The 27,799-nt window shown below is 42.6% G+C and overlaps 1 protein-coding gene across 2 annotated transcripts in view; it reads left to right on the plus strand.

Annotated features, from left to right (window-relative positions):
- LOC147124392 (E3 ubiquitin-protein ligase MARCHF3) overlaps positions 1 to 17,960 on the plus strand; it is a 140,059-nt gene extending 122,099 nt beyond the window's left edge. For both annotated transcript variants that reach the window (XM_085986388.1, XM_085986379.1), the window contains exons 4-5: positions 8,087 to 8,296; positions 15,450 to 17,960. In XM_085986388.1, coding sequence (XP_085842514.1) covers positions 8,087 to 8,296; positions 15,450 to 15,608 — 369 coding nt within the window. In that variant the 3' untranslated portion in view covers positions 15,609 to 17,960. The remainder of the gene's footprint in view (positions 1 to 8,086; positions 8,297 to 15,449) is intronic.
- The last annotated feature ends 9,839 nt before the right edge of the window (positions 17,961 to 27,799 follow it).

Genomic DNA, 27,799 nt, shown 5'->3' on the forward strand with positions numbered 1-27,799 from the left:
GTGCTGAATTGTGTAACATTACAACATATACAGTATGCAATTCTGCACCCTCCAGGAGATTGCAAATCTATTGCATAAAGCCCACAAAGGCACATTAAGCTTGGGTTACAAAGATGTAAAGGTTGCTAAATGACATGTCAGGGTTGTTGAATATATTATTCTGTCCCACATTATTGATGTTGGTTCAAAAAGAATATGCAGAAGTGAATTGGGGTGGGGGTGGTTGATGCGTGTTGACCTTTTGGTTTTCCACCATTAACTGAACCTATCTCATTCGGGAGAATTTTTATAATGACTGAAACCCCTTGGTGAGAACATTGTTGTTGGACTCATTATTTGTAACTAATTGGTTGACTAATTAAGAGTGTCACCTAAATCCTCATTCAAATCCCACCTGGTGGCTACTGCCCTTGTTCACACTAATGAAGCACTGAACTATATCTATCACAATGAATGCTGTGTTTCATTCTAGATCTATTTTCATTGAAAGTTGCATTTGAGCCAACCTGATGCAATAAGCTTTGGGCACAGAGTGCTAGCACATGGACTCCTGCCCATTCTCCACAAAGTGAGTTTCTAATCCTTGCCAACATCGGGAAAGCACTGGGTGGAAGCTAAAGTAAAACAAATTATCACCCATAGTGGTCTGTGGCAGTCATTGTTAGGTGTAAAGAATCGGGTTGCATGCTGCTGCAAGGAACAGTCTGTGGCACAAGATGAAACAGTTCAAACACCTTTCTATAGCCAAGAAGGCATTGGGCCTATTCTCAGACCAGTATCACTTTATAACTTGCCAATAAATAATTCAGAAAATTAGTCTAAAATTAATTATCTGCCATTTCTGCCTTTTGATATAAAGGAATTCGGAGGAAGAATGTGGAGAGTCGATATAAACAAAAAGGTAAAGGGTGTGCAGGAACAGAGAGACCTGGGGTTCACATACACAAATCCTTGAAGGTGACAGGACAAGTTGATAAGGGTATTAAAAAAAAATGTATACAGGATTTTTGGCTTAATTAATAGAAGCTTAGAATGCAAAAGCAAGAAAGTTATGCTAAACCTTTATAAATCACTGGTTAGGGCTCAGGTGGAGTATTGTGTCCAGTTCCGGCCATCACCCTTTAGGAAGGTTGTCGAGGCCTTGGAGAGGGTGCAGAGATTTACAAGAAAGCTATCAGTGATGAGGGACTTCGGTTATGTGGAGAGACTAGAGAAGTAGGGATTTTTCTCCTTGGAGCAGGGAAGGAGGTTTAATAGATGTGCTCAAAATTATAAGGGGTTTTGATAGATTAAATAAGGAGAAACAGTTTCTAAGGGCAGGAGAGTCCATTCCTATTACCAAAAGTTTTTACATCACTATTGATACTATGGGCTGGATTTTTCTTAAGCTATTGGGAAGGAGGCAGGACTACAACTTTTGGGTTTTAGTCCCACCTCCATTGACGTCCGGCCAATCGACGCGATTTTCCCTTGATTGACCTTGTTGAGGCCACCCAGCGGGCTCAGCAGGCCAATTAAGGGCCACCCGGCAACAGGTGACATCACAGACTGAAATTTCATCTGTCAAGAGTTTTTGACAGATGAAATATCAGTGTTTCACAGCTGTTTGAAGCTGTCAAAAACTGACAGTCTGACTTCTAACCTGAGTCCTTCTACGCAGACTCAGTTAGAACTGTCACCAGCACTGAAAGCTGAAGGCTGTCACTTTTGACATATCGTAGCCGTTCAGCTTTCAGTTCCGGCTGAGTGATGGACTTCCGAAGCCTAGAGGAAGAAAGGCTGTTAAGGTAAGTACAGGTAAGTAAAACTTCTTTACACACTTTAGACACACCAAACCCACTTACCTTTTGCTCTCATGCACCCATCACTCACCTGAACACCGACATTGCGACCCCCCCAAGTCCTTCAACCCGACGGCCCACCTGCTCTAACCTGGTGTGGTTTGGAGCCGTCAGGAATCCCATACGACACCCCTCAAAATAGGGATTAGGCTAAAAGCTGCCTGTTAACTACCTGTTAACAGGCAGTTAATTGGCACTAATCCCTTCCCGCCTCAGGTCGGTGGGTCCCAGTGCAGGGCGGGTACCCGCCTCCCTTGAAACTTACTTGGAGGCGGGTTTTGGGCAGGATGGTGTTGGGACCCCCGAATTCGGGATTTTTGCTCCCCGCACGCCTGAAAATTCGCCTCGCAGCCCAATGAAAATTTGGTCCTCGGCTGGGTTTTGATACTGGAGGCGTGTAGGAGGCGGGACTACAACTTTTGGGGTTGTAGTCCTGCCTCCATCGAGTTGTGGCCAACCCACGCGATTTTCACTTGATTGACCTTGTTGAGCCGGCTCAGCAGGCCAATTAAGGGCCACCCGGCAACAGGTGAAGTCACAGATTGACATTTCATCTGTCGAGCTTTTGACAGATGAAATATCAGTGTTTGACAGCTCTTTGAAGCTGTCAAACACTGACAATCTGTACACTAAGTTAATTCCTTCCTCTCAGGCTGATTTAGAGATCTCTCCAGAACAGAAAGCTGAATGCTGCAACTTTTGACAGCTCACGGCCATTCTGCTTTCTGTGCCAGTGAGATGAGGGACTCCCGAGATTTGAAGGAAGGATGGCTGTAAAGGTAAGTAAAACTTATTTAAACACTTTACGCACACCAAACACACTTACCTCTGCACTCATGCACGGTGGCATAGTGGTTAGCACTGTTGCCTCACAGCGCCAGAGACCCGGGTTCGAATCCGGCCTCGGGCGACTGTCTGTGTGGAGTTTGCACATTCTCCCCGTGTTTGCGTGGGTTTTCTCCTGGTGCTCCGGTTTCCTCCCACAGTCCAAAGATGTGCGGGTTAGGTTGATTGGCTATGATAAATTGACCCTTAGTGTTAGGGGGATTAAATACGTGGGGTTACAAGGATAGGGTGGGATATGTGTTGGTGTAGGGGTTACGGGGATCAGGTGGGATATGTGTCGGTGCAGGCTCGATGGGCCAAAATGGCCTCTATCTGCACTGTGGGGTTTCTGTGATCACTCACCTGAACACCGGACATCTCGAACCCTCAAAGCCCAACGGTCCGCCTCGCTAACTTGGCGTGGTTTGGAGCTGTCGGGAATCCCACACTTCAGGGTTAAAAATAGGGATTAGGCTAAAAACTGCCTGTTAACAGGCAGTTAATTGGCACTAATCCCCTTCCCACCTCGGGGAGGCGGGTCCCAGCACAGGTCGGGTATCCGCCTCCTTTGAAACTGGCAGGGGACAGGATGGGTTTGTGCCCCCCAATTTTGCGATTTTAACCCCCCACACGCCTCCAATTCCGCCTCAGCGGCCCAATGAAAATTGAGCCCTTTGTCTCTATTTATGAAGCCCAGGATTCCGTATGCTTTTTTAACCGCTTTCTCAACCTGCCCTGCACGATTTGTGCACATATACCCCCAGGTCTCTTGGTTCATGCACCCCCTTTAGGATTGTACCCTTTAGTTTATATTGCCTCTCCTCGTTCTTCCTACCAAAACGTATCACTTCGCACTTTTCTGTGTTAAATTTCATCTGCCACGTGTCCGCCCATTCCACCAGCTTGTCTATGTCTTCTTGAAGTCTATCACTATCCTCCTCACTGTTCACTATACTTGTGTCATTTTCAAATTTTGAAATTGTGCCCTGTACACCCACATCCAAGTCATTAATATATATCAAGAAAAGCAGTGGTCCTAGTACCGACCCCTGGGGAACACCACTGTATACCTTCCTCCAGTCAAAAAAACAACTGTTCACCACTACACTGTTTCCTGTCACTTAGCCAACTTTGTTTCCATGCTGCCACTGTCCCTTTTATTCCATGGGCTTCAACTTTGCTGGCAAGCCTATTATGTAGCACTTTATCAAACGCCTTTTGGAAGTCCATGTACACCACATCAACCGCATTGCCCTCATCAACCCTCTCTGTTACCTCATCAAAAAAAACTCAATCAAGTTAGTTTACACAGAAAGTCTGAGAGTCTCAGATGCGCACAGGCAAGAATAGAGAACTACAGACAGAGGGAAATAAAAACAGATTAGTTCTCTCACCCTCTCTGCCTTCATGCCTGCCTATGTACTTCTGGTTCCAATGAGGGAGACAGTAAGAGAACCAGAGATAAGTACACAGGGACCGAGGAAGAGAATAATAGGTTTGCACAAAGGCAGTGAGAAAACTATAGAGACGGAGAGGGTGGTTGAGATTTACTAGAATGGTACCAGGGATGAGGGATTTCAGTTATGGGGAGAAACTAGAGAAGCTGGGATTGTTCTCCTTAGAGTAGAGCAGCTTGAGGGGAGATTTAATAGAGATGTTCAAAATTATGAAGAGTTTTGATACAATAAATAAGGAAAAACTGTTTCCACTGGCGGGAGGGTCAGTAACCAGAGGACACAGATTTGAGGTAATTGTCAAAAGAGCCAGAGGGGCAGTGAGGAGAAATTATTTTATGCAGTGAGTTGTTATGATCTGGAATCCACTGCCTGATTGGATGTTGGAAGCAGATTCAGTAGTAACTTTCAAAAGGGAATTGGACATATACTTAAAAATGAAAGTTTTGCAAGGCTATAGGGAAATTCTGATTGCCCTGTCAGCACCCCACTCCAATTTTCACTTCCTTTGCATTTTCTGCCTGTGCTATTTAACTAACTTTAAATTTATAGGGACGGGTTCCTTGAGCAGTATGTTACTGAACCAACCAGGGGGCAGGCAATCTTAGATCTGGTCCTGTGTAATGAGACAGGATTAATAAAAAAATGTCCTAGTAAAGGATCCCCTTGGTATGAGTGACCATAACATGGTTAAATTCCAAATTCAGTTGGAGGGTGAGAGTTGGATCTCAAACCACCGTACTAAGCTTAAATAAAGGAGACTATGAAGGTATGAGAGCAGAGTTGACTAAAGTGGACTGGGAAAATAGATTAAGGTGTAAGACGGTACAGGAGCAGTGGTGTACATTCAAGGAGATATTTCACAGCTTTCAAGAAAAATATATTCCACTGAGGAAAAAGGGGCGTAAAAGAAAAGACAGCCATCCGTGGCTAAGTAAAGTAATAAAGGATAGTATCCGACTGAAAACCAGGGCATATAAAGTAGCCAAATCTAGTGGGAGGATAGAAGATTGGGAAGCATTTAAAAGCCAGCAAATAACACAAATTAATTAAGAAAGGGAAGATAGATTATGAAAGTAAACTAGCAAAAAATATAAAAACAGATAGCAAGAGTTTCTACAGTTATATAAAAAGAAAAAGGGTGGCTAAAGTGAATGTTGGTCCCTTAGAGGACGAGACCGGGAAATTAGTAGTGGGGAACATGGAGATGGCAAATACGCTGAACAAATATTTTGTATCAGTCTTTACAGTAGAGGACACTAAAAATATCCCAACACTGGACAAATGGGGGGGGGAGGAGCTAAACACGATTAAAATCACTAAGGAGATGGTGCTCGGTAAGATAATGGGACTTAAGGCGGATAAATCCCCTGGACCTGATGGCTTACATTCTAGGGTCTTGAGAGAAGTAGCGGTAGGGATTGCGGATGCATTGGTAATTTTCCAAAACTCCCTGGATTCAGGAAAGGTCCCAGCAGATTGGAAAACTGCTAATGTAACGCCCTTATTTAAAAAGGGAGGTAGACAAAAGGCTGGAAACTATAGACCAGTTAGCCTAACATCTGTGGTTGGTAAAATGTTGGAGTCCATTATTAAGGAAGCAGTAAGAGGACATTTGGATAAGCATAATTTAATCGGACAGAGTCAGCATGGTTTTATGAAGGGGGAGTCATGTTTGACAAATTTGCTCAAATTCTTTGAGGACGTAACAAACAGGGTGGATAAAGGGGAACCAGTGGATGTGGTGTATTTGGACTTCCAAAAGACATTTGACAAGGTGCCACACAAGATTACTGATCCAGATAAAAAAAAATCACGGGATTGGGGGTAATATACTGGCATGGGTGGAAGATTGGTTATCTAACAGAAAACAGAGTTGGGATAAATGGTTCATTCTCGGGTAACTAGTGGTGTTCCACAGGGGTCAGTGCTGGGACCCCAACTCTTTACAATCTATATTAACAATTTGGAGGAGGGGACCAAGTGCAACGTATCCAAGTTTGCCGACGATACAAAGATGGAAGGGAAAGCAGTGAGTGAGGAGGACATAAATAACCTGCAAAAGGACATAGACAGGCTAAGTGAGTGGGCAGAAATTTGGCAGATGGAATATAATGTTGGAAAGTGTGAGGTTATGCACTTTGGCAGAAAAAATCAAAGAGCAAGTTATTATCTAAATGGAAAGAAACTGCAAAGTGCTACAGTACAAAGGGATCTGGGGGTCCTGGTGCATGAAACACAGAATGTTAGTATGCAGGTACAGCAGGTGATCAGGAAGGCCAATTGGCTTTTATTGCAAGGGGGATGGAGTATAAAAGCAGGGAAGTCTTGCTTCAGTTATACAGGGTACTGGTGAGGCCACACCTGGAATACTGCGTGCAGTTTTGGTTTCCATATTTAAGAAAAGATATACTTGCTCTCGAGGCAGTTCAGAGAAGGTTCACTCGGTTGATTCCGGAGATGAGGGGGTTGACTTATGAGGAAAGGTTGAGTAGGTTGGGCCTCTACTCATTGGAATTCAGAAGAATGAGAGGCGATCTTATCGAAACATAAGATTGTGAGGGGCTTGATCGGGTGGATGCGGGGAGGATGTTTCCACTGATGGGTGAGACTAGAACTAGGGGGCATAATCTTAGAATAAGGGGCTGCCATTTCAAAACTGAGATGAGGATAAACTTCTTCACTCAGAGGGTAGTAAATCTATGGAATTTGCTACCTCAGAGAGTTGTGGAAGCTGCGACATTAAATAAATTTAAAACGGAGATAGACAGTTTCCTAGCTGATAAGGGAATTAAGGGATTTGGGGAGCGGGCAGGGATGTGGACGTGAGTCTAGGTTCGGATCAGCCATGATTCTATTGAATGGCGGAGCAGGCCCGAGGGGCTGTATGGCCTACTCCTACTTCTTATGTTCTTATAACCATCTTACATTTTTTATTATTATTTTGCAACTTTTCTGACTCATTCAAGAATATTTTTTACTCCTCTTGCCACTTGGGAAGAACTCTCAAAAAAACTGGTTTTAAAGGCCAGATATTGAGCCAATCAAAAGCTCACATGTAGTGGTTGCCCATGTCACATAGATGTGACCAGTTCCATTTTTGACATGTTTATAAATCAAATGTGGAAGAGGGTCATTTGTGTCTCTGGAACCATGCAGTTCCTGGATGGGTAAATTTGTCCAGCCAAGGTTCAGAGGTAGCGCTCTCGCCTCTGAGTCAGAAGTTCGTAGGTTCAATGCTCTCTCCATAAGATTTGAGCACATAATCTAGGCCAACACTTTAGTGAAGTTCTGAGGGAGTGCTACACTTACAGCTATTTTTCAGATGAGACGTTAAAATGAGGGCCTGTCTTCCCCCTCAGGTGGATGTAAAGGATCACATGGCACTATTTGAAGAAGTGCTAGGCAGTTCTCTCGGTATTCTTTGGCTGTGAAACATTTTGTGATGTCCTGAGGTCGTGAAAGGTGCTATAAATAAATTCAAAAGTTCTTTCTCTTCATGGCACTCCAAGGGTTAAAGAATGGTGCCATCAAGTTGTTTTGCTTGGAACTTTGGTACTTGTGAGCATCGGTATGACTTTGCAATATTCAGGGAAAAATATATTAAATAGAGATTTTTTTTTTCTTCAGCACCTACTTGGGAAAGCAGTCTCATTTATCTAGAGTTCTTGCTGCTTAGAATATATTTGTGTGTCACAGAATAACTACTGTTTGTCATGTGAAATCTATGCATGGAGTACCCAAATCCAGTGCAGCAAGTGTGAATGTTAAATAGCAAGTATGAAATTGAGCTCAAAACTTGCATGTCTCCAAATAGGGGTCCCACAAATAAATAAAAATTGTGAAGCATTCAGAAAAGGGAAATTGACTTTGAGCTTGAGTATTTTTAAGGGAGAGTGAACAACTGTTTCACTGAAATAAATCGCAATTAATGTTTTGTTTTTTTCCCTCTTTCACCCCACCCAGTGGTTAAGAAATCCAGGCCCACAACATGAGAAGCGGACCTTGTTTGGAGATATAGTGTGCTTCCTGTTTATAACCCCTCTAGCCACAATCTCTGGCTGGTTGTGTTTGCGAGGTGCAGTGGATCATCTACACTTCAGTAGCCGACTAGAAGCTGTTGGACTTATTGCACTAACTGTTGCACTCTTCACTATTTATCTCTTTTGGACTCTAGTAAGTATGAATTATCTTTTTCTTGTAGATACCATTGAACATGAGTTCATTCCAGTATAGTTGGAACATCATGGTAGATCTAACAATATTTTATACTCATCACTGAACATAGTGAAACAAACAGTAATGAAGCAGCCATTATCACAACTGATGTGTTCTATTTCGTAGAAAGATTTTCCTTGAGTCAATAAATGCTGCCATCTCCGCTACCCTAACTTAAGTGTTACAGTGACAGTGCTTGATGTTTACAAGGAACCATTTTAAGTACAGTAGCAAGTATTTTTTAAATCATTGCTGTTCTCTACTTATTACTACAATCCTCATGTTCCTAACCACTTCTTATACTATTAATGCCTAAGTGTCAGACATAAGCACAAAATATTTTACACTTTTGTTCTATATTCCACCTATGCCTCAATGTTCACGTCTCTATGAAGACTACTAAAAAAACGAGAATCATGGATGGCACCCCTGGTTGTGCCTTGTCCCATTCACAGGAAGGGGTAGTTTTGAGAGATTATTGTTGTTGAGAGATTTGCTTTGGTAAATTTTGATATCTGTTCATAATCCAGCAAGAAGTCAAAGCCTTCATAAAAGGATGGTAGAAATTGGTAACAGAAGCAACTGTGAACATTCTTAGTGCAAACAATTAAAATCATACTTGAGTTTTCCAAACTAGTGGACAGACTGAAGTATTCACATGAAGTAAAATTAATTTAATAAATTAAATCCTGAAGTGCATTACCTAAATATATAATCCTCAATTTCTGTTTCCGAACGCTTCATAATTGGCATTGGTTTATCAGCCCTTGTTTTTAAAATCCTCGTCCTCGTGTTCAAATCTCTCCATGGCTTCAACAACCCAAAAGGAAAAGTGATCCAACCATGGCTAACAAAAGAAATTAAAGCTAGTATTAAGTCAAAGGAGGAAGCTTATAAAGTTGCCAGAAAAAGCGGTCAGCCTGAGGATTGGGATCTTTTTACAAATCAGCAAAGGGGGACCAAGAAATTGATAAAGGGAAAATGGAATATGAGCACAAACTAGCGAAAAATATAAAAATGGATTGTAAAAGCTTCTATAGGTATATGAAAAGGAAAAGACTGGCGAAGGTAAATGTAGGTCCTTTACAGTCAGAGACGGGAGAAAATCTAATGGGGAACGAGGAAATGGCAGAGAAATTAAATAAATACTTTGTTTCTGTCTTCACGGAGGAAGCCAGAAAAAACCTCCCAGAAATACGAGAAAACCAAGGGTGTGGCAAGAATGAGGAACTTAAAGAAATTATTATTAGTAAAGAAACAGTACTAGCAAAATTAATGGGACTAAAAGTCGATAAATCCCAAGGACTGGATGACCTACATCCTAGGGTTTTGAAAGAGGTGGCCATTGGGATAGTGGACGCATTGGTTGTCATCTTCCAAAATTCTATAAATTCTGGAATGGTTCATGCAGATTGGAGGATGGCAAATGTAACCCCGCTATTTAAGAAAGGAGGGAGAGAGAAAACAGGGAATTACAGACCTGTTAGCCTTACATCAATAGTTGGGAAAATGCTGGAATCTATTATAAAGGATGCAATAACTGGGCACTTAAAAACTAATAGTAAAGTTGGGCAGAGTCAACATGGATTTATGAAAGGGAAATCCTGTTTGACAAATCTATTGGAGTTCTTTGAGGATGTAACTAGTAGAGTAGACAAAGGGGAACCGGTAGATGTGGAGTATTTGGATTTTCAGAAGGCCTTCGATAAGGTCCCACACAAGAGGTTGGTGAACAAAATTAAGGCACATGGAATTGGGGGGCACATGGAATTGGGGGTAATATACTAGCATAGATTGAGAATTGGTTAACAGACAGTAAGTAGAGTAGGGATAAATGGGTCTTTTTCAGGATGGCAGGCTGTGACTAGTACCGCAAGGATCGTGCTTGGGCCCCAGCTATTCACAATCTATATCAATGATTTGGATGAGGGGACTAAACGTAACATTTCCAAATTTGCTGATGATACAAAGTTAGGTGGCAGTGTCAGTTACGAAGAGGACATGAAGAGGCTTCAAGGGGATCTCGACAGGCTCAGTGAGTGGGTGAGAACATGGCAGATGGAATATAATGTGGATAAATGTGAAGTTATCCACTCTGGTAGAAAAAACAGAAAGGCAGAGTATTTCCTAAATGGTGAAAGATTGGGGAATGCAGATGCTCAAAGGGACCTGGGTGTCCTTGTACATGAGTCACTGAAAGTGAATGTGCAGGTGCAGCAAGCCATTAGGAAGGCAAATGGTATGCTGGCCTTCATTACATGAGGATTTGAGTACAGGAGTAAATAAGTTTTACTCCATTTATAATAGGGCCTTGGTGAGACCACACCTGGAGTACTGTGTACAATTTTGGTCTCCTTACCTAAGGAAGGATATACTTGTCATAGAGGAAGTGCAACGAAGGTTCACGAGATTGATTCCTGGGATGGCGGGACTGTCGTATGAGAAGAAATTGAGTAAACTAGGCCTTGAATTCAGAAGAATGAGAGGGGATCTCATTGAAGCATACAAAATTATTACAGGGCTTGATAGGCTGGGAGAATGTTTCCCTTGGCTGGGGAGTCTAGAACCAGGGGCCACAGCCTCAGGATAAAGGGTAGGACATTCAGGACTGAGCTGAGAAGAAGTTTCTTCACACAGAGGGTGGTGAATCTTTGGAATTCTCTACCCCAGAGGGCTGTGGAGGCTCAGTCATTGGTTATATTCAAAACAGAAGTTGATAGATTTCTGACTAGTAAAGGCATCAAGGGATATGGCAATAGGGCCAGTGAATGGAGTTGAGGCAGATGCTCAGCCATGATCTTATTGAATGGCGGAGCAGGCTCGAAGGGCTGAATGGCCTACTCCTCCTATTTCTTATGTTCACCCACCCAACACCGCCCTTTTTCTCTGCAACCTCCTCCAGCCCTACAACCCTCCAAGAACACTGCATTCCTCCAACTCTGGCTTCTTGTGCGTCCCCCACACCCTTCACCCCACCACTGGCAGCCGTGCTTTCATCTGTTTAGGCCCTAAGTTCTGGAATTCCCTCCCTAAACCTCTTGACTTTTCTCTCCTTTTAAGACCTTCCTTAAAATCTACCTCTTTAAACAAGCTTTTAAGCACCCATCCTAATATCTGCTTCTTTAGCTCGGTGTCAATTTTTGTCTGATTATACTCCTGTGAAGCACCTCTGGACATTTTCCTACATTAAAGGCACTCTATAAATGTGAGTTGTTGTATCTGTATTTGTATGCCCTACAAACCTTCTGCAGCCACCACTTCCTCATTTGTAACCCATTATGTCCTGCAACTCTGTTTCCAACCCACTTAACTTAGAAACTGCGTACAGTTCTGGTCGCCATATTATAAAAAGGATATAGAGGCTGCAGAAAGGATTTAATCAATCAATCAATTCAATTCAATTTTATTTGTCATATGCAGCAAACGTGTGTACTGAACAATGAAATGTTGATTTTTACGAGTCCTCCCAACATTGGAATAAATATGGCATAGCAATGATAAAAATACTAATAGAAATACAGTAATAATAAATAAAAACAACAATAATAAATAATAAATTATTCGTTCATGAGTCTTATGGCCTGGGGGTAGAAGCTGTTTCGAAACCTGCTGGTATGAGACCGTCTGCTTTGGTATCTCTTACCGGACGGGAGCAGGGCGAAGAGGTTGTGGCTGGGGTGGTTCACGTCTTTGATGATTCTCAGGGCCTTCCCCTGGCACCCCTCGGGGTAGATATCCTGCACAGCAGGATTTACAAGGATGATACCAGAAATGTGAGGGTATACATATCAGGAAAGGATGAACAGGCTGGGTCTCTTTTCTCTTGAAAAAAGAAGGCTGAGGGGTGACCTAATAGAGGTCTTTAAAATTATGAAAAATGTTGACAGAGTAGATAGAGCGAGAATGTTTCCACTTGTGGGGAAGTGCATTACTAGAGGCCATCAATACAAGATAGTCACCAAGAAATCAAATAGGGAATTCAGAAGAAACTTCTTTACCCAGAGAGTGCTGAGAATGTGGAACTTGCTACCACAGGGAGTGGTTGAAGCGAATAGTATAGATGTATTTAAGGGGAGGCTAGATAAGCATGAGGGTGAAGGGAATAGAAGGTTATGCTGATAGATTTAGATGAGGAAAGACGGGAGGAGGCTCGCGTGGAGCATAAACACCAGCATGGACTGGTTGGGCCGAATGGCCTGTTTCTGTGCCGTATATCCTATGAATTATAGAAGCATTGCTAGAGAGCAATAACAGTTCTGAATGCTGGGATAAAAAACCTCCCATAGCCATGACCAGAGGTATAAGTATACTCTTAAAGTGAAACAAAAAAAATGTTGCAAGCAACAGCGGTATTTTTTTAAATGGGGAAATAACTCCTAAAATATGATCATTTTAGTTGACCGCGCCACCCCAATATTAAATAGTGATTTAGCTGAAATACATACGAGCATACAAACAATGACAGACAGGTAAAGACCATCTGGTCCATTGAGCCTGCCCCACACAATTGCGATATCTTGTGTATCACAACATTCTCACTCCACTCCACCTGAAACCGTGTGATCTCCTGGGAGAGGCAAAAAAGCAGATTAAAAAATTTAGGCCAGTTTGGGGAAAAGAACAATCTGGAAATTTCTCTCTGACCCATCTAGGCGCTCAAAACTAGTCCAGGCGATCACTCTAGCCTTGAACTCCCTGCAGTACCTACCTTCTGAAGAGGTGATCTCCGCCCCAGCCAGAAACAGGTCCAGCTCTCGCTTGAAGGAATTCAGCGAATCTGCATCCACCACACAAGATGGCAGCCTGTCCCAGAGGTCCACTATTCTCTGGGAAAAGAACCACCTCCTGACATCTAACCTAGATCTGGCCTTGTACAACTTAAATTTGTGACCCCTGGTCCTCCCTAACCTGTTTAATTGAAACAAACTTTCAGCTGGAACGCAATCTATTCCTTTCATTATCTTATAAATCTCAATTAGATCACCTCCAAGTCTACACTTCTCTAAAGTGTAGAGTCCCAACTCTTTTAGCCTATCTTGATGACTAAGATACTTGAAACTGGGAATAGCCTAGTGACCCTCCTCTGCACCCTCTCCAAAGCCTCAATATCACTCACCATCTGAGGAGACCAAAACTGGACACAGTTGATGTGCCTCAATAAATCCGAGACTCGATGTTAGCGAAACAAAACAAGGCTTTTATTGACTTAGAAGGTAACACACAGAGGAGAATGTATCTTCCATCCAGAGGTCTGCCGTACTGGATGTGCTGCAGGCTGGGCCAGCTTACATAGGAGCCAGGTATGGGCGGAGCCCTACACACAGTACAATACAATGGAAATGAAACTGAAACCAACCACAGTCACAGGCAGAAGAAATACTGATGAGTGATGAATGGAATATTTCATCACATTATTCCGAGAGTGACCTGACTCAGGTCATGTACAAGGACAAAATAGTATGCCTCATCTTGTACTCAATTGTCCTATGGATACATCCCAACACCCTATTTGCTCTAGCTGTCTCTTCACGGCATTGCTCATATACCTTTAAGGATGTATGCACGAAAATGCCCAAATCTCTTTCTAGCTCCACCACCTTTAATGTCTTTCCCTGAAGGATGTATGAATGTAGAGCATTTCCCCAGCCCACATGCATAACACTGCACTTACCTAAGTTATGCATCATTTTCCAGTCATAAACCCAATCTCCCAACACATTAAGATCTGCCTAAAGCAGACGAGCATCATCTACAGTCCTAATTACTTGCACAGATCTTGGTATTATCTGCAAATTTGCACATTGCGTCCCCAACACCTACATCCAGATCATTAATGAAAATAGTAAAGAGCAACGGTCCCAACACTGATCCCTGCGGAAAACCACTTTGAAACTTCAAAAAATACAATTAGATTTGTAAGACGAGACCTTTTTACGAAGCCATGTTGGGTGTCCCTAATATGTCCCTCTCTATCCAAGCATTCAAATATTGTATCCCTAATGACACCTTCAAGCATCTTAACTAATACTGATAAACTAATGGGCCTATAATTACCCGGGTCTGTCTTGTCACCTTTTTTAAAGATAGGGACTACATTAGCCTCCTTCCAGTCTATAGGAACAATTCCAGAGTGCAGTGAGCTATTAAAAATACAGGCTAAGGGCTCGCACAGCACATGCCCCATCTCCCTGAGGACCCTCTGGTGGATATCATCTGGCCCGGCTGCTCTGTCTATTTTCAAGTTTTTAATTCTTTCTAAAGCAATACGCATACATAGAGGAGCTGTAATCAACAGCCTTGCATTATGTCTAGGCTGTACTGAAAATAAGATATTGGGTCAATCTGTACATGGATATAAATTATATTTTGTATGTTATTCTGTTTATACCACTAACTAAAGAATTAAAATTGAGAATTCAAAACATTTATTTTAAAATTAAACTACATTGCTCCATAGATTGCAGGCTGGTTGCACTGAAGTCCTTCTCTGGGTCATTTAATGTGAAAACTGTTTTGTAGAGTTTACCCATGTGGTATAATGTATTTTCAGATCAACTAAAAATTTTAAGGCCAGTATATAAACTATTTTTGTTAACCAAAATGGATAAAATTCTGTAAAATTGTACTGAGGATCAACACTTTTGTAGACGATAATATCCTCCAATTGCAGCAGTTCTGTTTACAAACTGTGAGTGCTTGTGATCAATATTAACTCAATAAAACTGTATTGACTGCTGCCTTGCTAACATTTTGGTTAGAGGACATCCAGCAATCGGAAACCATTCACATTCTGATTTGACCAAGGTAGTCTCTATTTGCATTTATCTGCATGTTCACACCTTTTTCTAATTGGTGGTGAAGTACTCTTTACCACTGGATGTCTTTGCATTTTTGAAAATGTTGTATTGTATGCTCTTAAATAAGCTGATGGCAGCAAGTTGGTTTATAGTAACTATTTTCTGAAGAAATAGACTAGGGAGTAATTTAAAGTGTTATTTATGTTGCTTTCTGGGTAGTGTTTTGTTTTGGGGTTGGCTTTCACTGCTATTATTTGTGCTGTAGAAATGTGATGGAAATTTACTTGCGCTGATTTATTTTTTAAACCCTTTAGGTTTCATTCCGTTACCACTGTCGATTGTACAACGAGTGGTGTCGAACCAATCAAAGAGTAATATTGCTCATCCCAAAGTCTTCGGCTGCATCATCTACTCAAGAATTGCTTCTTGGTCTGCATCCAATGAAAAGGAACTCAAAAGAGACAATGGTGTGACTTCTGCCAATCTCATAAGATTCTGGATTGAAAATTCAATGAGCTTTAGCCAAAGATAATTAATTTAGTATGTTACCTTTCTTCAGAAGTTAGCCTAGTTTTACAATGCAGTGACTTAATGGGTTTTGGATGATTTGGTTATGTTGCCAGTTTTTCATAAAATTGTGTGATCTTCATTACTACAATTAGTATTTTTCACCAAAAGTGTGTTGAAGTAAATGTCAACTAGACAGTGACAATATGGACCTTTTATACTAATACAGGTAGACTACCTTTTATCCGAACTTCCGAAAACCGAAACCCTCTAAAAACCAAAGGTTTTTTCGTTCAGCGTAAGTCGTGCGCACGACATGACCAGAGTGGCGCACGACTTACGCTGAGCAGAGGGTCAGCGTAAGTCGTGCGCACGACCCCGACCCCCCCCCCCTGACAAATTTCCCAGTCTTATAAAATACCTTCCGAAATACGGCTGGTCCCGAGGTTTTCGGATAAAGGATAGTCTACCTGTACAACTGATAATGTTGCCTTGATGTATGTAGTTTCATTCTAATTTGTCAGATAATGTACTTGACGTGACTGATATTGCCTTGATGGATTCTCTTTTTCCCCCGATTAATTAGGTAATGTACTTGATAATGATGTGGATTTTGTGTAATGTTCTAGAAGATGGATATGATGGGTCACTTTTCATCTTTTGCATAAAAGCTTTATCAGATTCCAAAAATTGTGTTTTAGTTTCCAGAACTTAGTTAGAATGTTGCTAACTATAATTGGTTATCACCTGATTTGTCATAGGGAGGGGTGCAATTTAAAAAAAAACTTGTGAAAATACTTTTTGGTTTATATTATCCTAAAGTTTAATATTTTCACAATCATATAAGTGTGATGATCTCAGTAGCAATTTAATGGCCTGTTGATCATGATACTGCTATGCAGTAGAGAGCCATTTTGAAATAATTTCTTTAATCCATTATGGGACAGCATTGCCAATTGATTTTTTTAAACTTTGACTACTTAATATATATTTTTCATTATGTTGATTATTATAAGCAGTCTTAAGTTTGTTGCAAAATAATGAGTTATGCATCATTTTTATCTTTCACTAGCCTGACTACACAAAGTAACTTTGGATGTAATACACTTGTAAAAAAAAACTAGGCAATGTAATTTTATTTTGTATTGGAAATGTTTCTTTATTGTATGAATACACTGGTGCTGTAGTCCCAGAATAGGTTTGTGTTCCTAATTACATTATTTGCAAAATTGCTGATTAGCACATCTGAAAATAGTTGGATCCTATCCTGTGTGCATAATTATGATGAAATATAAAAGTGTAATGGAATATTTGTTCTAGCAGAAATTAAAGCTGAATGTATAGGGGTTAGCACACAGTACTAGATATAGGTTGCTCAGTTATGCTATTAAGTCAAATGTACAATGCCATATATATTGCTAACATAGTGATCAAGAAGATATTCATTTATTCTTGATTTGATAGATCTATTCCATTTCACGAGGGCAAGTTAGCTTGAACTGAATGCAGCGGAGTTTCTCATATCTGAAGGCAAAATTCACAATTTGGTCATTTCAATTCTTTGACATGTTTTAATTTCCAAAATTGTGTGACTTCTGATGCTCGATAAATGTTCTCCGCTCTGCCAAAATAACACAAGGTGAAGAAAACATTACTCTTCAAGCATTCAAGGCAGGCAATATTTAATAGGATGCATTGATTTTAAGTTAAAGATAAAAGATAATTTGGATAGTCCATTTAGAAATGTCTGAATCTGACACAAAATCTTAACTAACTTGAACATTTGGCATAAGTATAGTAAATATGCAAAACATAAGGGGTAATGGCAATAGAGGGAAGGGGATATTGTTCCCTTCGAAACACAAGTGTTGACTCTTCACACTCTAAATTTCTACCTCCAGGAAAGTATATGTAAAGAGAGATGCCATCCATTTGTGCCAATTTGTTAAACCCTATATACATTTCAAGTATCTAGTGTAAGTAATATGAACTTTTTTTATATTAATGTTTTAAACGAATTGCTTTTCTTTTAACATGTTAGGGTGAGGATGTGAGAAGGTGAATAGCTTTATTTGGAAATTGATGCTAATGTATTCCAAGAATGTGGATCAAGCCTGTGGTCATGGCTTCATTAGTCATACATTGAGAACTTATCATAACATGAATAAATTTGCTACACAGTAAAATTTAGTTTTGTGCACAATATATGTATTTTCTCTTCCTTGCTGTTCACTTTGCAGTTGTAATAATTTATTTACTTTCTTTGTATTAACCAGGAACAATAGTTATTGAAGAAATAAAATTTGAAGTACAAAGTACATTAACTCTGTATTGTTGATCTTATTCTAGTTATTAACAGAACACAAACTAAGTTGGTTCTCCTTTTGAGTGGTTTTGTGCAACTATTGAAACATACAATGGCTAGAATCAAAGAATGATACAGCATGGAAGGAGGCCATTCGGCCCATCGTTCCTGTGCCGGCACTTTGGTAGAGCTATTCAATTAGTCCCACTCAATGGAAATCGGGGAAAACTCTTCATTGGCTGGAGTCATACCTAGCACAAAGGAAGATGGTTGTGGTTGTTGGAGGCCAATCATATCAGCTCCAGGTCATCGCTGCAGGAGTTCCTCAGGGCAGTGTCCCAGGCACAACCATCTTAAGCTGTTTCATCAATGACCTTACCTCCATCATAAGGGCAGAAGTGGAAATGTTTGCTGATGATTGCACAGTGCTCAGTTACATTCGCAACTCCTCAGATAATGAAGCAGTCCGTGCCTGCATGCAGCAAGACCTGGACGACATTCAGGCTTGGGCTGATAAGTGGCAGGTAACATTCGCGCAACACAAGTGCCAGGCAATGACTATCTCCAACAAGAGTCTAACCACTGCCCCTTGACATTCAACGGCATTACCATCACCGAATCCCCCATCGTCAACATCCTGGGGGTCACCATTGACCAGAAACTTAACTGGACCAGCCACATAAATACTGTGGCAACAAGAGATGGTCAGAGGCTGGGTATTCTGCAGCAAGTGTCTCACCTCCTGACTTCCCAAAGCCTTTCCACTATCTACAAGGCACAAGTAAGGAGTGTGATGGAATACTCTCCACTTGCCTGGATGAGTGCAGCTCCAACAACACTCAAGAAGCTCAACACCATCCAGGACAAAGCAGGCTGCTTGATTGGCACCCCATCCACCACCTTAAACATTCACTCCCTCCACCACTGGCGTACCGTGGCTGCAGTGTGTACCATCCAATAGATGTGCTGCAGCAACTCGCCAAGTCTTCTCTGACAGAACCTCCCAAAACCGCGATCTCTACCACTGAGAAGGACAAGGGCAGCAAGTGTATGGGAACACCATCAACTTCCAAGTCACACACCATCCTGACTTGGAAATATATTGCCATTCCTTCATCATTGCTGGGTCAAAATCCTGGAACTCCCTCCCTAACAGCACTGTGGGAGTACCTTCACCAGACTGACAGCAGCAGTTGAAGAAAACGGCTCACCACCATCTTCTCGAGGGCAATTAGGTATGGGCAATAATTGCTGGCCTTGCCAGCGACGCCCAATTCCCATGAATGAATAAAAAATAAACTCCCCATCTCTTTCCCTTCAAGTATTTATCCAATTACCTTTTAAAACTTACTACTGAATCTCTTTCCACCAGCCTTTCAGGCAGTGCATTCCTGATCACAACAACTCGCTGCATTTTCCCCCCCTTCATGTCGCCTGTGGTTCTTTTGCAAATCACCTTAAATCTGTGTCCTCTAGTTATTGACCCTTTTGCCACTGGAAACAGTTTCTCCTTGTTTACTCTACCAAACCCATTCATTATTTCTATCAAATCTCCTCTTAACCTTCTCTGCTGAGGAGAACAACCCCAGCTTCTCCAGTCTCCACATAACTGAAGTTCCTCATCCCTAGTACCATTCTAGTACATCTCTTCTGTATCCCCTCTAAGGGCTTGACATCCTTCCTAAAGTGTAATGCCCAGAATTTAACACAATAGTCCAGCTGAGGCCTAACTAGTGTTTTATAAAGGTTTACCATAACTTCCTTGCTTTTGTGCCCTATTGCTCTATCAATAAAGCCAAGGATCCCATATGCTTTTTAACAAACCTTCTCAACTTGTCCTGCCACCTTCAAAGATTTGTATACATAAACCCCCAGATCTCTCTGCTCCTGCAACCCCTTTAAAATTATACCAGTTAGTTTATATTGCCTCTCATTCTTCCTTCCAAAAGGTTTCACTTCAAACTTCTATGCGTTAATGCCATGTGCCTAGCCATTTTACCAGTTTGTCTATGTCCTCCTGAAGCTTCCTATCCTCCTCACTGTTTCTGATTTACATGTCATTTGCAAGCTTTAAAATTATGCCCTGTATACCCAAGTCCAGGTCATCCAGATATATCAAAAATAGCGGTGGTCTTAATACTGATCCCTGGGAAACACCATTGTGTACTTCCCTCCTGTCTGGAAAAACAATTGTTCTCCACTACTCTCTGCTTTCTTTCCTTTATCCAATTTTGTATCCACACTGCCACTCCTTTTAATCCCATGGGTTTTAATTTCTGGATTTTTAAATGGAGTCCCTAGGTTTTGACCTGTTTGGGGGGTGGGGAGACAGCTCCCAAATACTTGAATCATCCATTCTATTTCATACTAGAGCACTAAAACATACATTCAAGAGTGAGTGGAATATGTTTCTCCTTTACCCCTCTTCAACTCACCTAGTGTAATAGGATTGTGTGTGCTTTGTGCATTTTGCAAAGAAATGCTAAAGACTATTTTGGACAGTCCACTACAGATAGCACCTTCCTTAATAGGTGCATAACATAAGAGATTAGCATGCAAAATTAAGGCACATGGGATTGGGGGCAAGGTATTGACTTGGATAGAGAACTGGTTGGCGGACAGAAAGCAAAGAGTTGGAATAAACGGGTCGTTTCCGAGTGGCAGGCAGTGACTAGTGGGGTACCGCAAGGATTGGTCCTAGGACCCCAGCTGTTCACAATATATATTAATGATCTGGACGAGGGAATTGGATGTAATATCTCCAAATTTGCAGACGACACAAAGCTGGGTCGGATGGTAAGCTGTGAGGAGGATGTCGAGAAACTCCAGTACGATTTGGACAGATTGGGTGATTGGGCAGAAACATGGCAAATGCACTATAATGTGGATAAATGTGAGGTTATCCACTTTGGTGGCAAAAACAGGAAGGCAGATTATTATTTGAATGGCAATAGATTGGGAGAAGGGGAAGTGCAAAGAGACCTGGGTGTTCTTGTGCACCAGTCGCTGAAGGTAAGCATGCAGGTGCAGCAGGCGGTTAAGGCGGCAAATGGTATGGTGGCCTTCGTAGCAAGAGGGTTCAAGTACAGGAACAAGGATGTCTTGCTACAGTTGTACAGGGCCTTGGTGAGACCGCATCTTGAGTATTGTGTGCAGTTTTGGTCGCCTTACCTGAGGAAGGACGTTCTTGCCATGGAAGGAGTGCAGCGAAGATTCACCAGGCTGGTACCTGGGATGGCAGGAATGATGTATGAGGAGAGATTGTGTCGATTGGGCTTATACTCACTGGCGTTTAGAAGATTGAGGGGGGATCTCATTGAAACCTATAAAATTCTGTCAGGCCTGGACAGACTAGATGCAGGAAGGATGTTTATGATGGCTGGGGAGTCCAGAACCAGGGGTCATAGTCTAAGGATAAGGGGTAAGCCATTTAGGACTGAAATGAGGAGGAATTTCTTCACCCAGAGAGTGGTGAACCTGTGGAATTCTCTGCCACACAGAGGGCAGTGGAGGCCAGTTCATTAAGTATATTGAAGAAGGAGTTGGATATATTTCTTGAGGCTAAAGGGATATGGGGAGAAGGCAGGGACCGGGTACTGAATTTGGATGATCAGCCATGATCTCATTGAATGGCGGAGCAGGCTCGAAGGGCCGAATGGCCTACTCCTGCTCCTATCTTCTATGTTAATGCTATTTCTGCTACTGTACCTCATTGTATATGAGGCAACAAAAAAGTATATCCTTTCTCCATATGTGTTTTCTTTTTGGATAGCTTAAAATATTTAGCAAGTTATTTAGCAACAAAAAATACAATTCAAAAGGCTACATTTTTTTTTTTGTTACCATCTCTTTCCACCACCAGCACCCCAACAATCCATGTTTACTTTTGACCACCAATTTTGCCCATTCAAGGTCCAGCACCTCTGTCTTCCAACTCTAGGCAGAAAGCTAACTGCTCAGCTAGAGAACCCAAAGGGCATTTAAAATGGCATCACTACTTTTTGGCACTTTCTCTCTATTAATCAGAACATTAGCGGGTGACTGGTTCATTTTGCTGTCTTCCTCCTGATCAATATCGGTCAAGGTTGATGTGTAGTGCTAACGCCTTGGAACTGGATAATATTCTTGGTTTCAACATCAAAAATGTTAGTCTCACTTGCCAGACATGATTCAGTTTCTTTCTTGCAGATTCTAAACAAGATTTGGAGAAATAAGTTGATAATTAAGTTTGGTTTAGACTTGCCCTGTAAGCTAACTCAAATTGAGACTTTGTCATCAATGAATAAAGAACAAAGTGCCCTTCACCCTTTTTTAGTGCAGTCACAGTTAAAGTTACCATTCATCAGGATCCCAGGTACCAATATGAATCAACAGCTGGGACAAAAAGAACAAGATGGGAAGGTAGAAGTTGTTCCTGTATGTGGGAATGCTCCTTCAGAAGGACAGGAGTTATGATGGTGAAGAACATTCCCTTGCCAAGAGATTGGGTTGGCTGTAATTGGAGCACAGGGTGCAGTTCTGAGCATTCTGTTAAAGGAAGAGGATCAGAACCATGAAAAGGGTACACTGAGGATTCAGTAGAATATCAAGAATGAGAGTTATAATTATGAAACCAAGTCTTGAAAAATTGGGCCTTTTTCCATTGGGGAAAAAGTTAAGGGGGATCTTGTAGAGGTTTTCAAAATTGAGAGGGTAATTAGTGATCAATTGTTGGTTGGTAATTTGGTAACCAGGGGGCATAAACTATGGATTATCACTAGATACCCATCACTGCCACTTTGGAATCTGCTGGTGGATCAACATTCAGCGCTCCTTTCAGCAGTTGCCTTCAGAATGTCCAGTCACATGCAAACGAGGCTCTTGCGATCCACAACCTCTCGGGTACGTATATTTCAAAAACTTTTCTTCCTCCTCCTCCTCCTCCAAAGCCTCTCCTCCGTCGTCCAGCTGGTTGGGACTGCCTGGTTCCATTCTTATCTATCCAGTTGTAGCTACAGGATCACCTGCAATGGTTTCTCTTCCTGCTCTGGCACCGTTACCTCTGGTGTTCCATCATGGATCTATCCTTGGCCCCCTCCTAGTTCTCATCTACATGCCCCTCATTGACATGACAACTTATTTTTATAACTATATTTATATAGTGCCTTTAACGTAGTGAAATGTCCTAAGGTGCTTCACTGGACCGTTGCCAAACAAAATTTGACACTGAGCCACATGAGATATTAGGACAGATGTCTGATAGCTTGATCAAAGAGGTAGGTTTCAAGTAGCGTCTTAAAGGAGGAAAGTGAGGTAGAGAGGTTTAGTGCGGGAATTCCAGAGCTTCGGGCCTTAGCCGCTGATGGCACGACCGCCAATGGTGGAGTGATTAATTGGGGATGCTCAACAGACCAGAATTGGAGGAGCACAGATAGCTCGGAGGGTTGTAGGGCTGGAGGAGGTTACAGCGATAGGGAAGGGCACGGCAATGGAGGGATTTGAAAACGAGGATGAGAATTTTAAAATCGAGGCGCTGCTTAACCGGGAGCCAATGTAGGTCAGCGAGCACAGGGGTGATGGGTGAACGGGACTTGATGTGACTTAGGACACGGGCAGCAGACTTTTGGATGACAAGTTTAGAGGGTAGAACATGGGAGGCTGGCCAGGGGTGCGTTGGAATTAGTCAAGTCTAGAGGTAACAAAGGCATGGATGAGGGTTTCAGCAGCAGAGGAGCTGAGACAGGGGTGGTGTCGGGCAATGTTACAAAAGTGGAAATAGGCGGTCTTAGTGATGGCGCGAATATGTGGTCGGAAGCTCATCTCGGGTCAAATATGACACCAAGGTTGCAAACAGTCTGGTTCAACCTCAGACAGTTGCCAGGGAGAGGGATGGAGTCGGTGGCTAGGGAACAGAGTTTGTGGTGGGGACCGAAAACAATGGCTTCGGTCTTCCCAATATTTAGTTGGATGCAATTTCTGGTTTGAGGAGCAGTCTGACAATTTAGAGACTGTGGAGGGGTCAAGAGAAGAGGTAGTGAGGTAGAGCTGGGTGTCGTCCGCGTACATCTGGAAACTGACGCTATGTTTCCAGGTCGTGTCGCCGAGGGGCAACATGTCGATGACAAATAGGAGGGGGCCAAGGATAGATCCTCGGAGAACACCAGAGGTTATCGGAGCGGGAAGAGAAGCCATTGCAGATGATTCCCTGGCTATGACTGGATAGATAAGAATGGAACCAGGTGAGTGCAGCCACACGACAGTGGAGAGGTGTTGGAGGAGAATGATGTGGTCAACCATGTCAACGGCTGCACACTGGTCGAGAAGGATGAGGAGGGATAGTATACCTTTATCACAGTCACATAGGATGTCATTTGTGACTTTGATAAGTGCTGTTTCGGTACAGTGAAAGGTGCAGAAACCTGATTGGAGGTATACAAACATGGAGAGCTGGGGAAAATGGCCGCGAAGTTGGGAGGTGACAACATGTTCAAGGATTTTGGAGAGGAAAGGGAGGTTGGAGACAGGGCAGTAGTTTGCAAGGACGGAGGGGGTCAATGATTGTATTTTTCAAGAGGGGTAATTGACAGTAGATTTGAAGAGGGGTACAGTACCCGAGGAGAGCGAACCGTTAACAATATCAGCTAACATGGGAGCCAGTAAGGGAAGTTGGTGGTCAGCAGTTGAGTGGGAATAGGGTCGAGGGGGCAGGAGGTGGGTCTCATGGACAAGATGAGCTCGGAGAGGGCATGAGCGTTGATGGGAGAGAAAGAGAAAGATGTGAGTTCAGGGCTTGGGCATGGGGGAATCTTGGAGGAAGGTTAGCCCATAGAAACAAAGAAGATAGGAGCAGGAGTAGGCCATTCGGCCCCTCGAGCCTGTTCCGCCATTTAATGAGATCATGCTGATCATCCAAATTCAGTACCTTGTCCCTGCTTTCTCCCCATATCCCTTGATCCCTTTAGCCTTAAGAAATATATCTAACTCCTTCTTGAATATATTTAATAAGTTGGCCTCAACTGCCTTCTGTGGTAGAGAATTCCACAGGTTCACCACTCTGAGTGAAGAAATTCCTCCTCAGCTCAGTCCTAAAAGGCTTACCCCTAATCCTTAGACTGTGACCCCTGGTTCTGGACTCCCCGCCATCGGGAACATCCTTCCTGTGTCTAGTCATGTTAGAATTTTATAAGTTTCAATGAGATCCCCCCTCATTCTTCTAAACTCTGGTGAATATAAGCCTAATCGACCCAATCTCTCTCCATACGTCATTCCTGCCATCCCAGGTATCAGTCTGGTGAATCTTCACTGAACTCCCTCCATGGCAAGAACATCCTTCCTCAGATAAGGCGACCAAAACTGCACACAATACCCAAGATGTGGTCTCACCAAGGCCCTGTACAACTGCAGCAAGACATCCTTGCTCCTGTACTCGAATCCTCTCGCTATGAAGGCCAACATACCATTTGCCTGCTGCACCTGCATGCTTCACTTCAGCGACTGGTGCACAAGGACACCCAGGTCTCGTTGCACTTCCCCTTTTCCCAATCTATTGCCATTCAGATAATAATCTGTCTTCCTGTTTTTGCCACCAAAGTGGATAACCTCGCATTTATCCATATTATGGGTTAAGGAGGGAAGCGGCAGAGGCAGCTGATTGGATGATCTCTATCTTAATGACAAAAAAGTTTATGAGCTTGTCACACTTGTTAGAACATAAGATATAAGAACATAAGAATTAGGAGTTGGAGTAGGCGAACTATGATTTCATTGAATGGCTGTCCTTCAACCTCAGCTGCACTTTCCCGTCTGGTCCCATACCACTTGATTCCCCTTGTGTCCAAAAATCTATGGATCTCAGCCTTGAATATACTCAACAACTCAGCATCCACAGCCCTTTGGGGTAGAGAATTCCAAAGATTCACAGTGCCGAGTGAAGAAATTCCTCCTCATCTGTCTTAAAAGGCCAACCTCTTATCCTGAGATTATGCCCACTAGTTCTAGACTCTCCAGCCAGGGTAAACAATCTCTCAGCATCTACCTTGTCAATCTCCCTCAGAATCTTATGTTTCAATGAGATCACCTTTCATTCTTCTAAACTCCAGAGAGTATAGGCCCAATCTACTCAATCTCTCCTCATAGGGCAGCCCTCTCATCACAAGGATCAATCTAGTGAACCTTCGTTGCACCACCTCTAAGGCAAATATATCCTTCCTCAGATAAGGAGACCAAAACTCTGCACAGTACTCCAGGTGTGGTCTCACCAAGGCCCTGTACAATTGTAGTAAGACTTCCTTACTCTTGTACTCCAACCCCCTTGCAATAAAGGCCAACATGCCATTTACCTTCCTAATTGCTTGCTATACCTGCATGCTGTGTTTCTTGTACTATGACACCTAAATCTCTCTGTACACCAACATTTAATAGTTTCTCACCATTTAAAAAATATTCTGTTTTTCTATTCTTCCTACCAAAGTGAATAACCTCACATTTCCCCACATTATATTCAATCTACCACCTTATTGCTCACTCACTTATCCTGTCTATATCCCTTTGCAGGTTTTTTGTATCCTCCTCACACTTTTCCACCTAGCTTTTTATCATCAACAAACTTGGATACATTGCACTCAGTCCCTTCATCTAAGCCATTAATATAGATTGTAAATTGCTGAGGCCCAAACTGATCCTTGCAGCACCCCGCTAGTTACAGCCTGCCAACTGTAAAAATGACCCATTTATCCCTGCTCTGTTTTCTGTCCGTTAACCAATCCTCTATCCATGCTGGTATATTACCTGTAATGAAACCTGTTTGTCTTGCCTGTATTCGTTCTTGCCTGTATTCGTTTTGCACTCATGTATATTACCCTCCCCCACACGGTGTATAGTTTCACTTCCTCTTTCCTGACTAACCTGGAAGATTCCAGGTCTTGGCTCTTGGCTCCGCCCCTGACTTCTCTTACATAAAGATCCCAGGATCTGTATGACTCATTCCTGCGAGCCAGTCAGTGTGTTGAGATGTTAGCTCTGATCTTAGTGATTAAAAGCCAACTTGTTAAAGTCTATAACTTCTAGTTTTGTGGTTATTGAAGGCACATCAATTTTAATCACTAAAGAATACTAGGATGGATCGACTCCTAAAACCAGAGCGTCTGGACTTGGATCCATATTCTGCTGAAGCATCAAATCAATTTGGACACTGGCTCAAATGCTTCGAACTCTTCGCGACGGCCTCATCCGCTAGCGAGGTAGATAAACTGAGTCTACTGACTACTCGCGTTAATCATCGGATTTATTCGTTCATCCGGGACGCCACCTCTTACACGGAGGCCATCACTATCCTGAAGGCCCAATGCCAGAGGCCAGTAAACGAAGTGTACGCCAGACATCTGCTGGCTACACGCAGGCAGCGACCTGAGGAATCAATGGACGATTTCTTACAGGGCCTAAAGGACTTCGTCCAGGACTGTAACTGCAAGGCCGTGATGGCCAACGTGTACTCTGACAAATTGGTCTGCGATTCCTTCATCACGGGCCTCAAATCGAATTATATCCGGCAGAGACTGCTGGAGGAGGTGGTCCTGGACTTAAAAAAGGCAGTGGCCACTGTGCGATCGCTGGACGTGGCCCAGAAAAACTCTGACTCTTATTCTTCCGGCCATGCGGCCCTCACTGCCTCGTGCGCGCCGAGCGGGCCGCCATTTTGGAATCAGCCATCTTCCCCATCCAGGTCTCAGACCAGCTCTACACCGCCGGAGTCCCCACACAGAAGTTCACCCAGGAGTCCTACTACAGCGGCAATGTCTCGAGGCCCGAAATGCTACTTCTGCGGCCAGGCCAAGCACCCCAGACAACGATGCCCAGCGAAGGACGCTACATGCT

This window comes from Somniosus microcephalus, chromosome 1, assembly GCF_052327205.1.
Source record: "Somniosus microcephalus isolate GS21.2 chromosome 1, FLI_Smic_1.0, whole genome shotgun sequence".
In the NCBI taxonomy this organism is placed as follows: domain Eukaryota; kingdom Metazoa; phylum Chordata; class Chondrichthyes; order Squaliformes; family Somniosidae; genus Somniosus; species Somniosus microcephalus.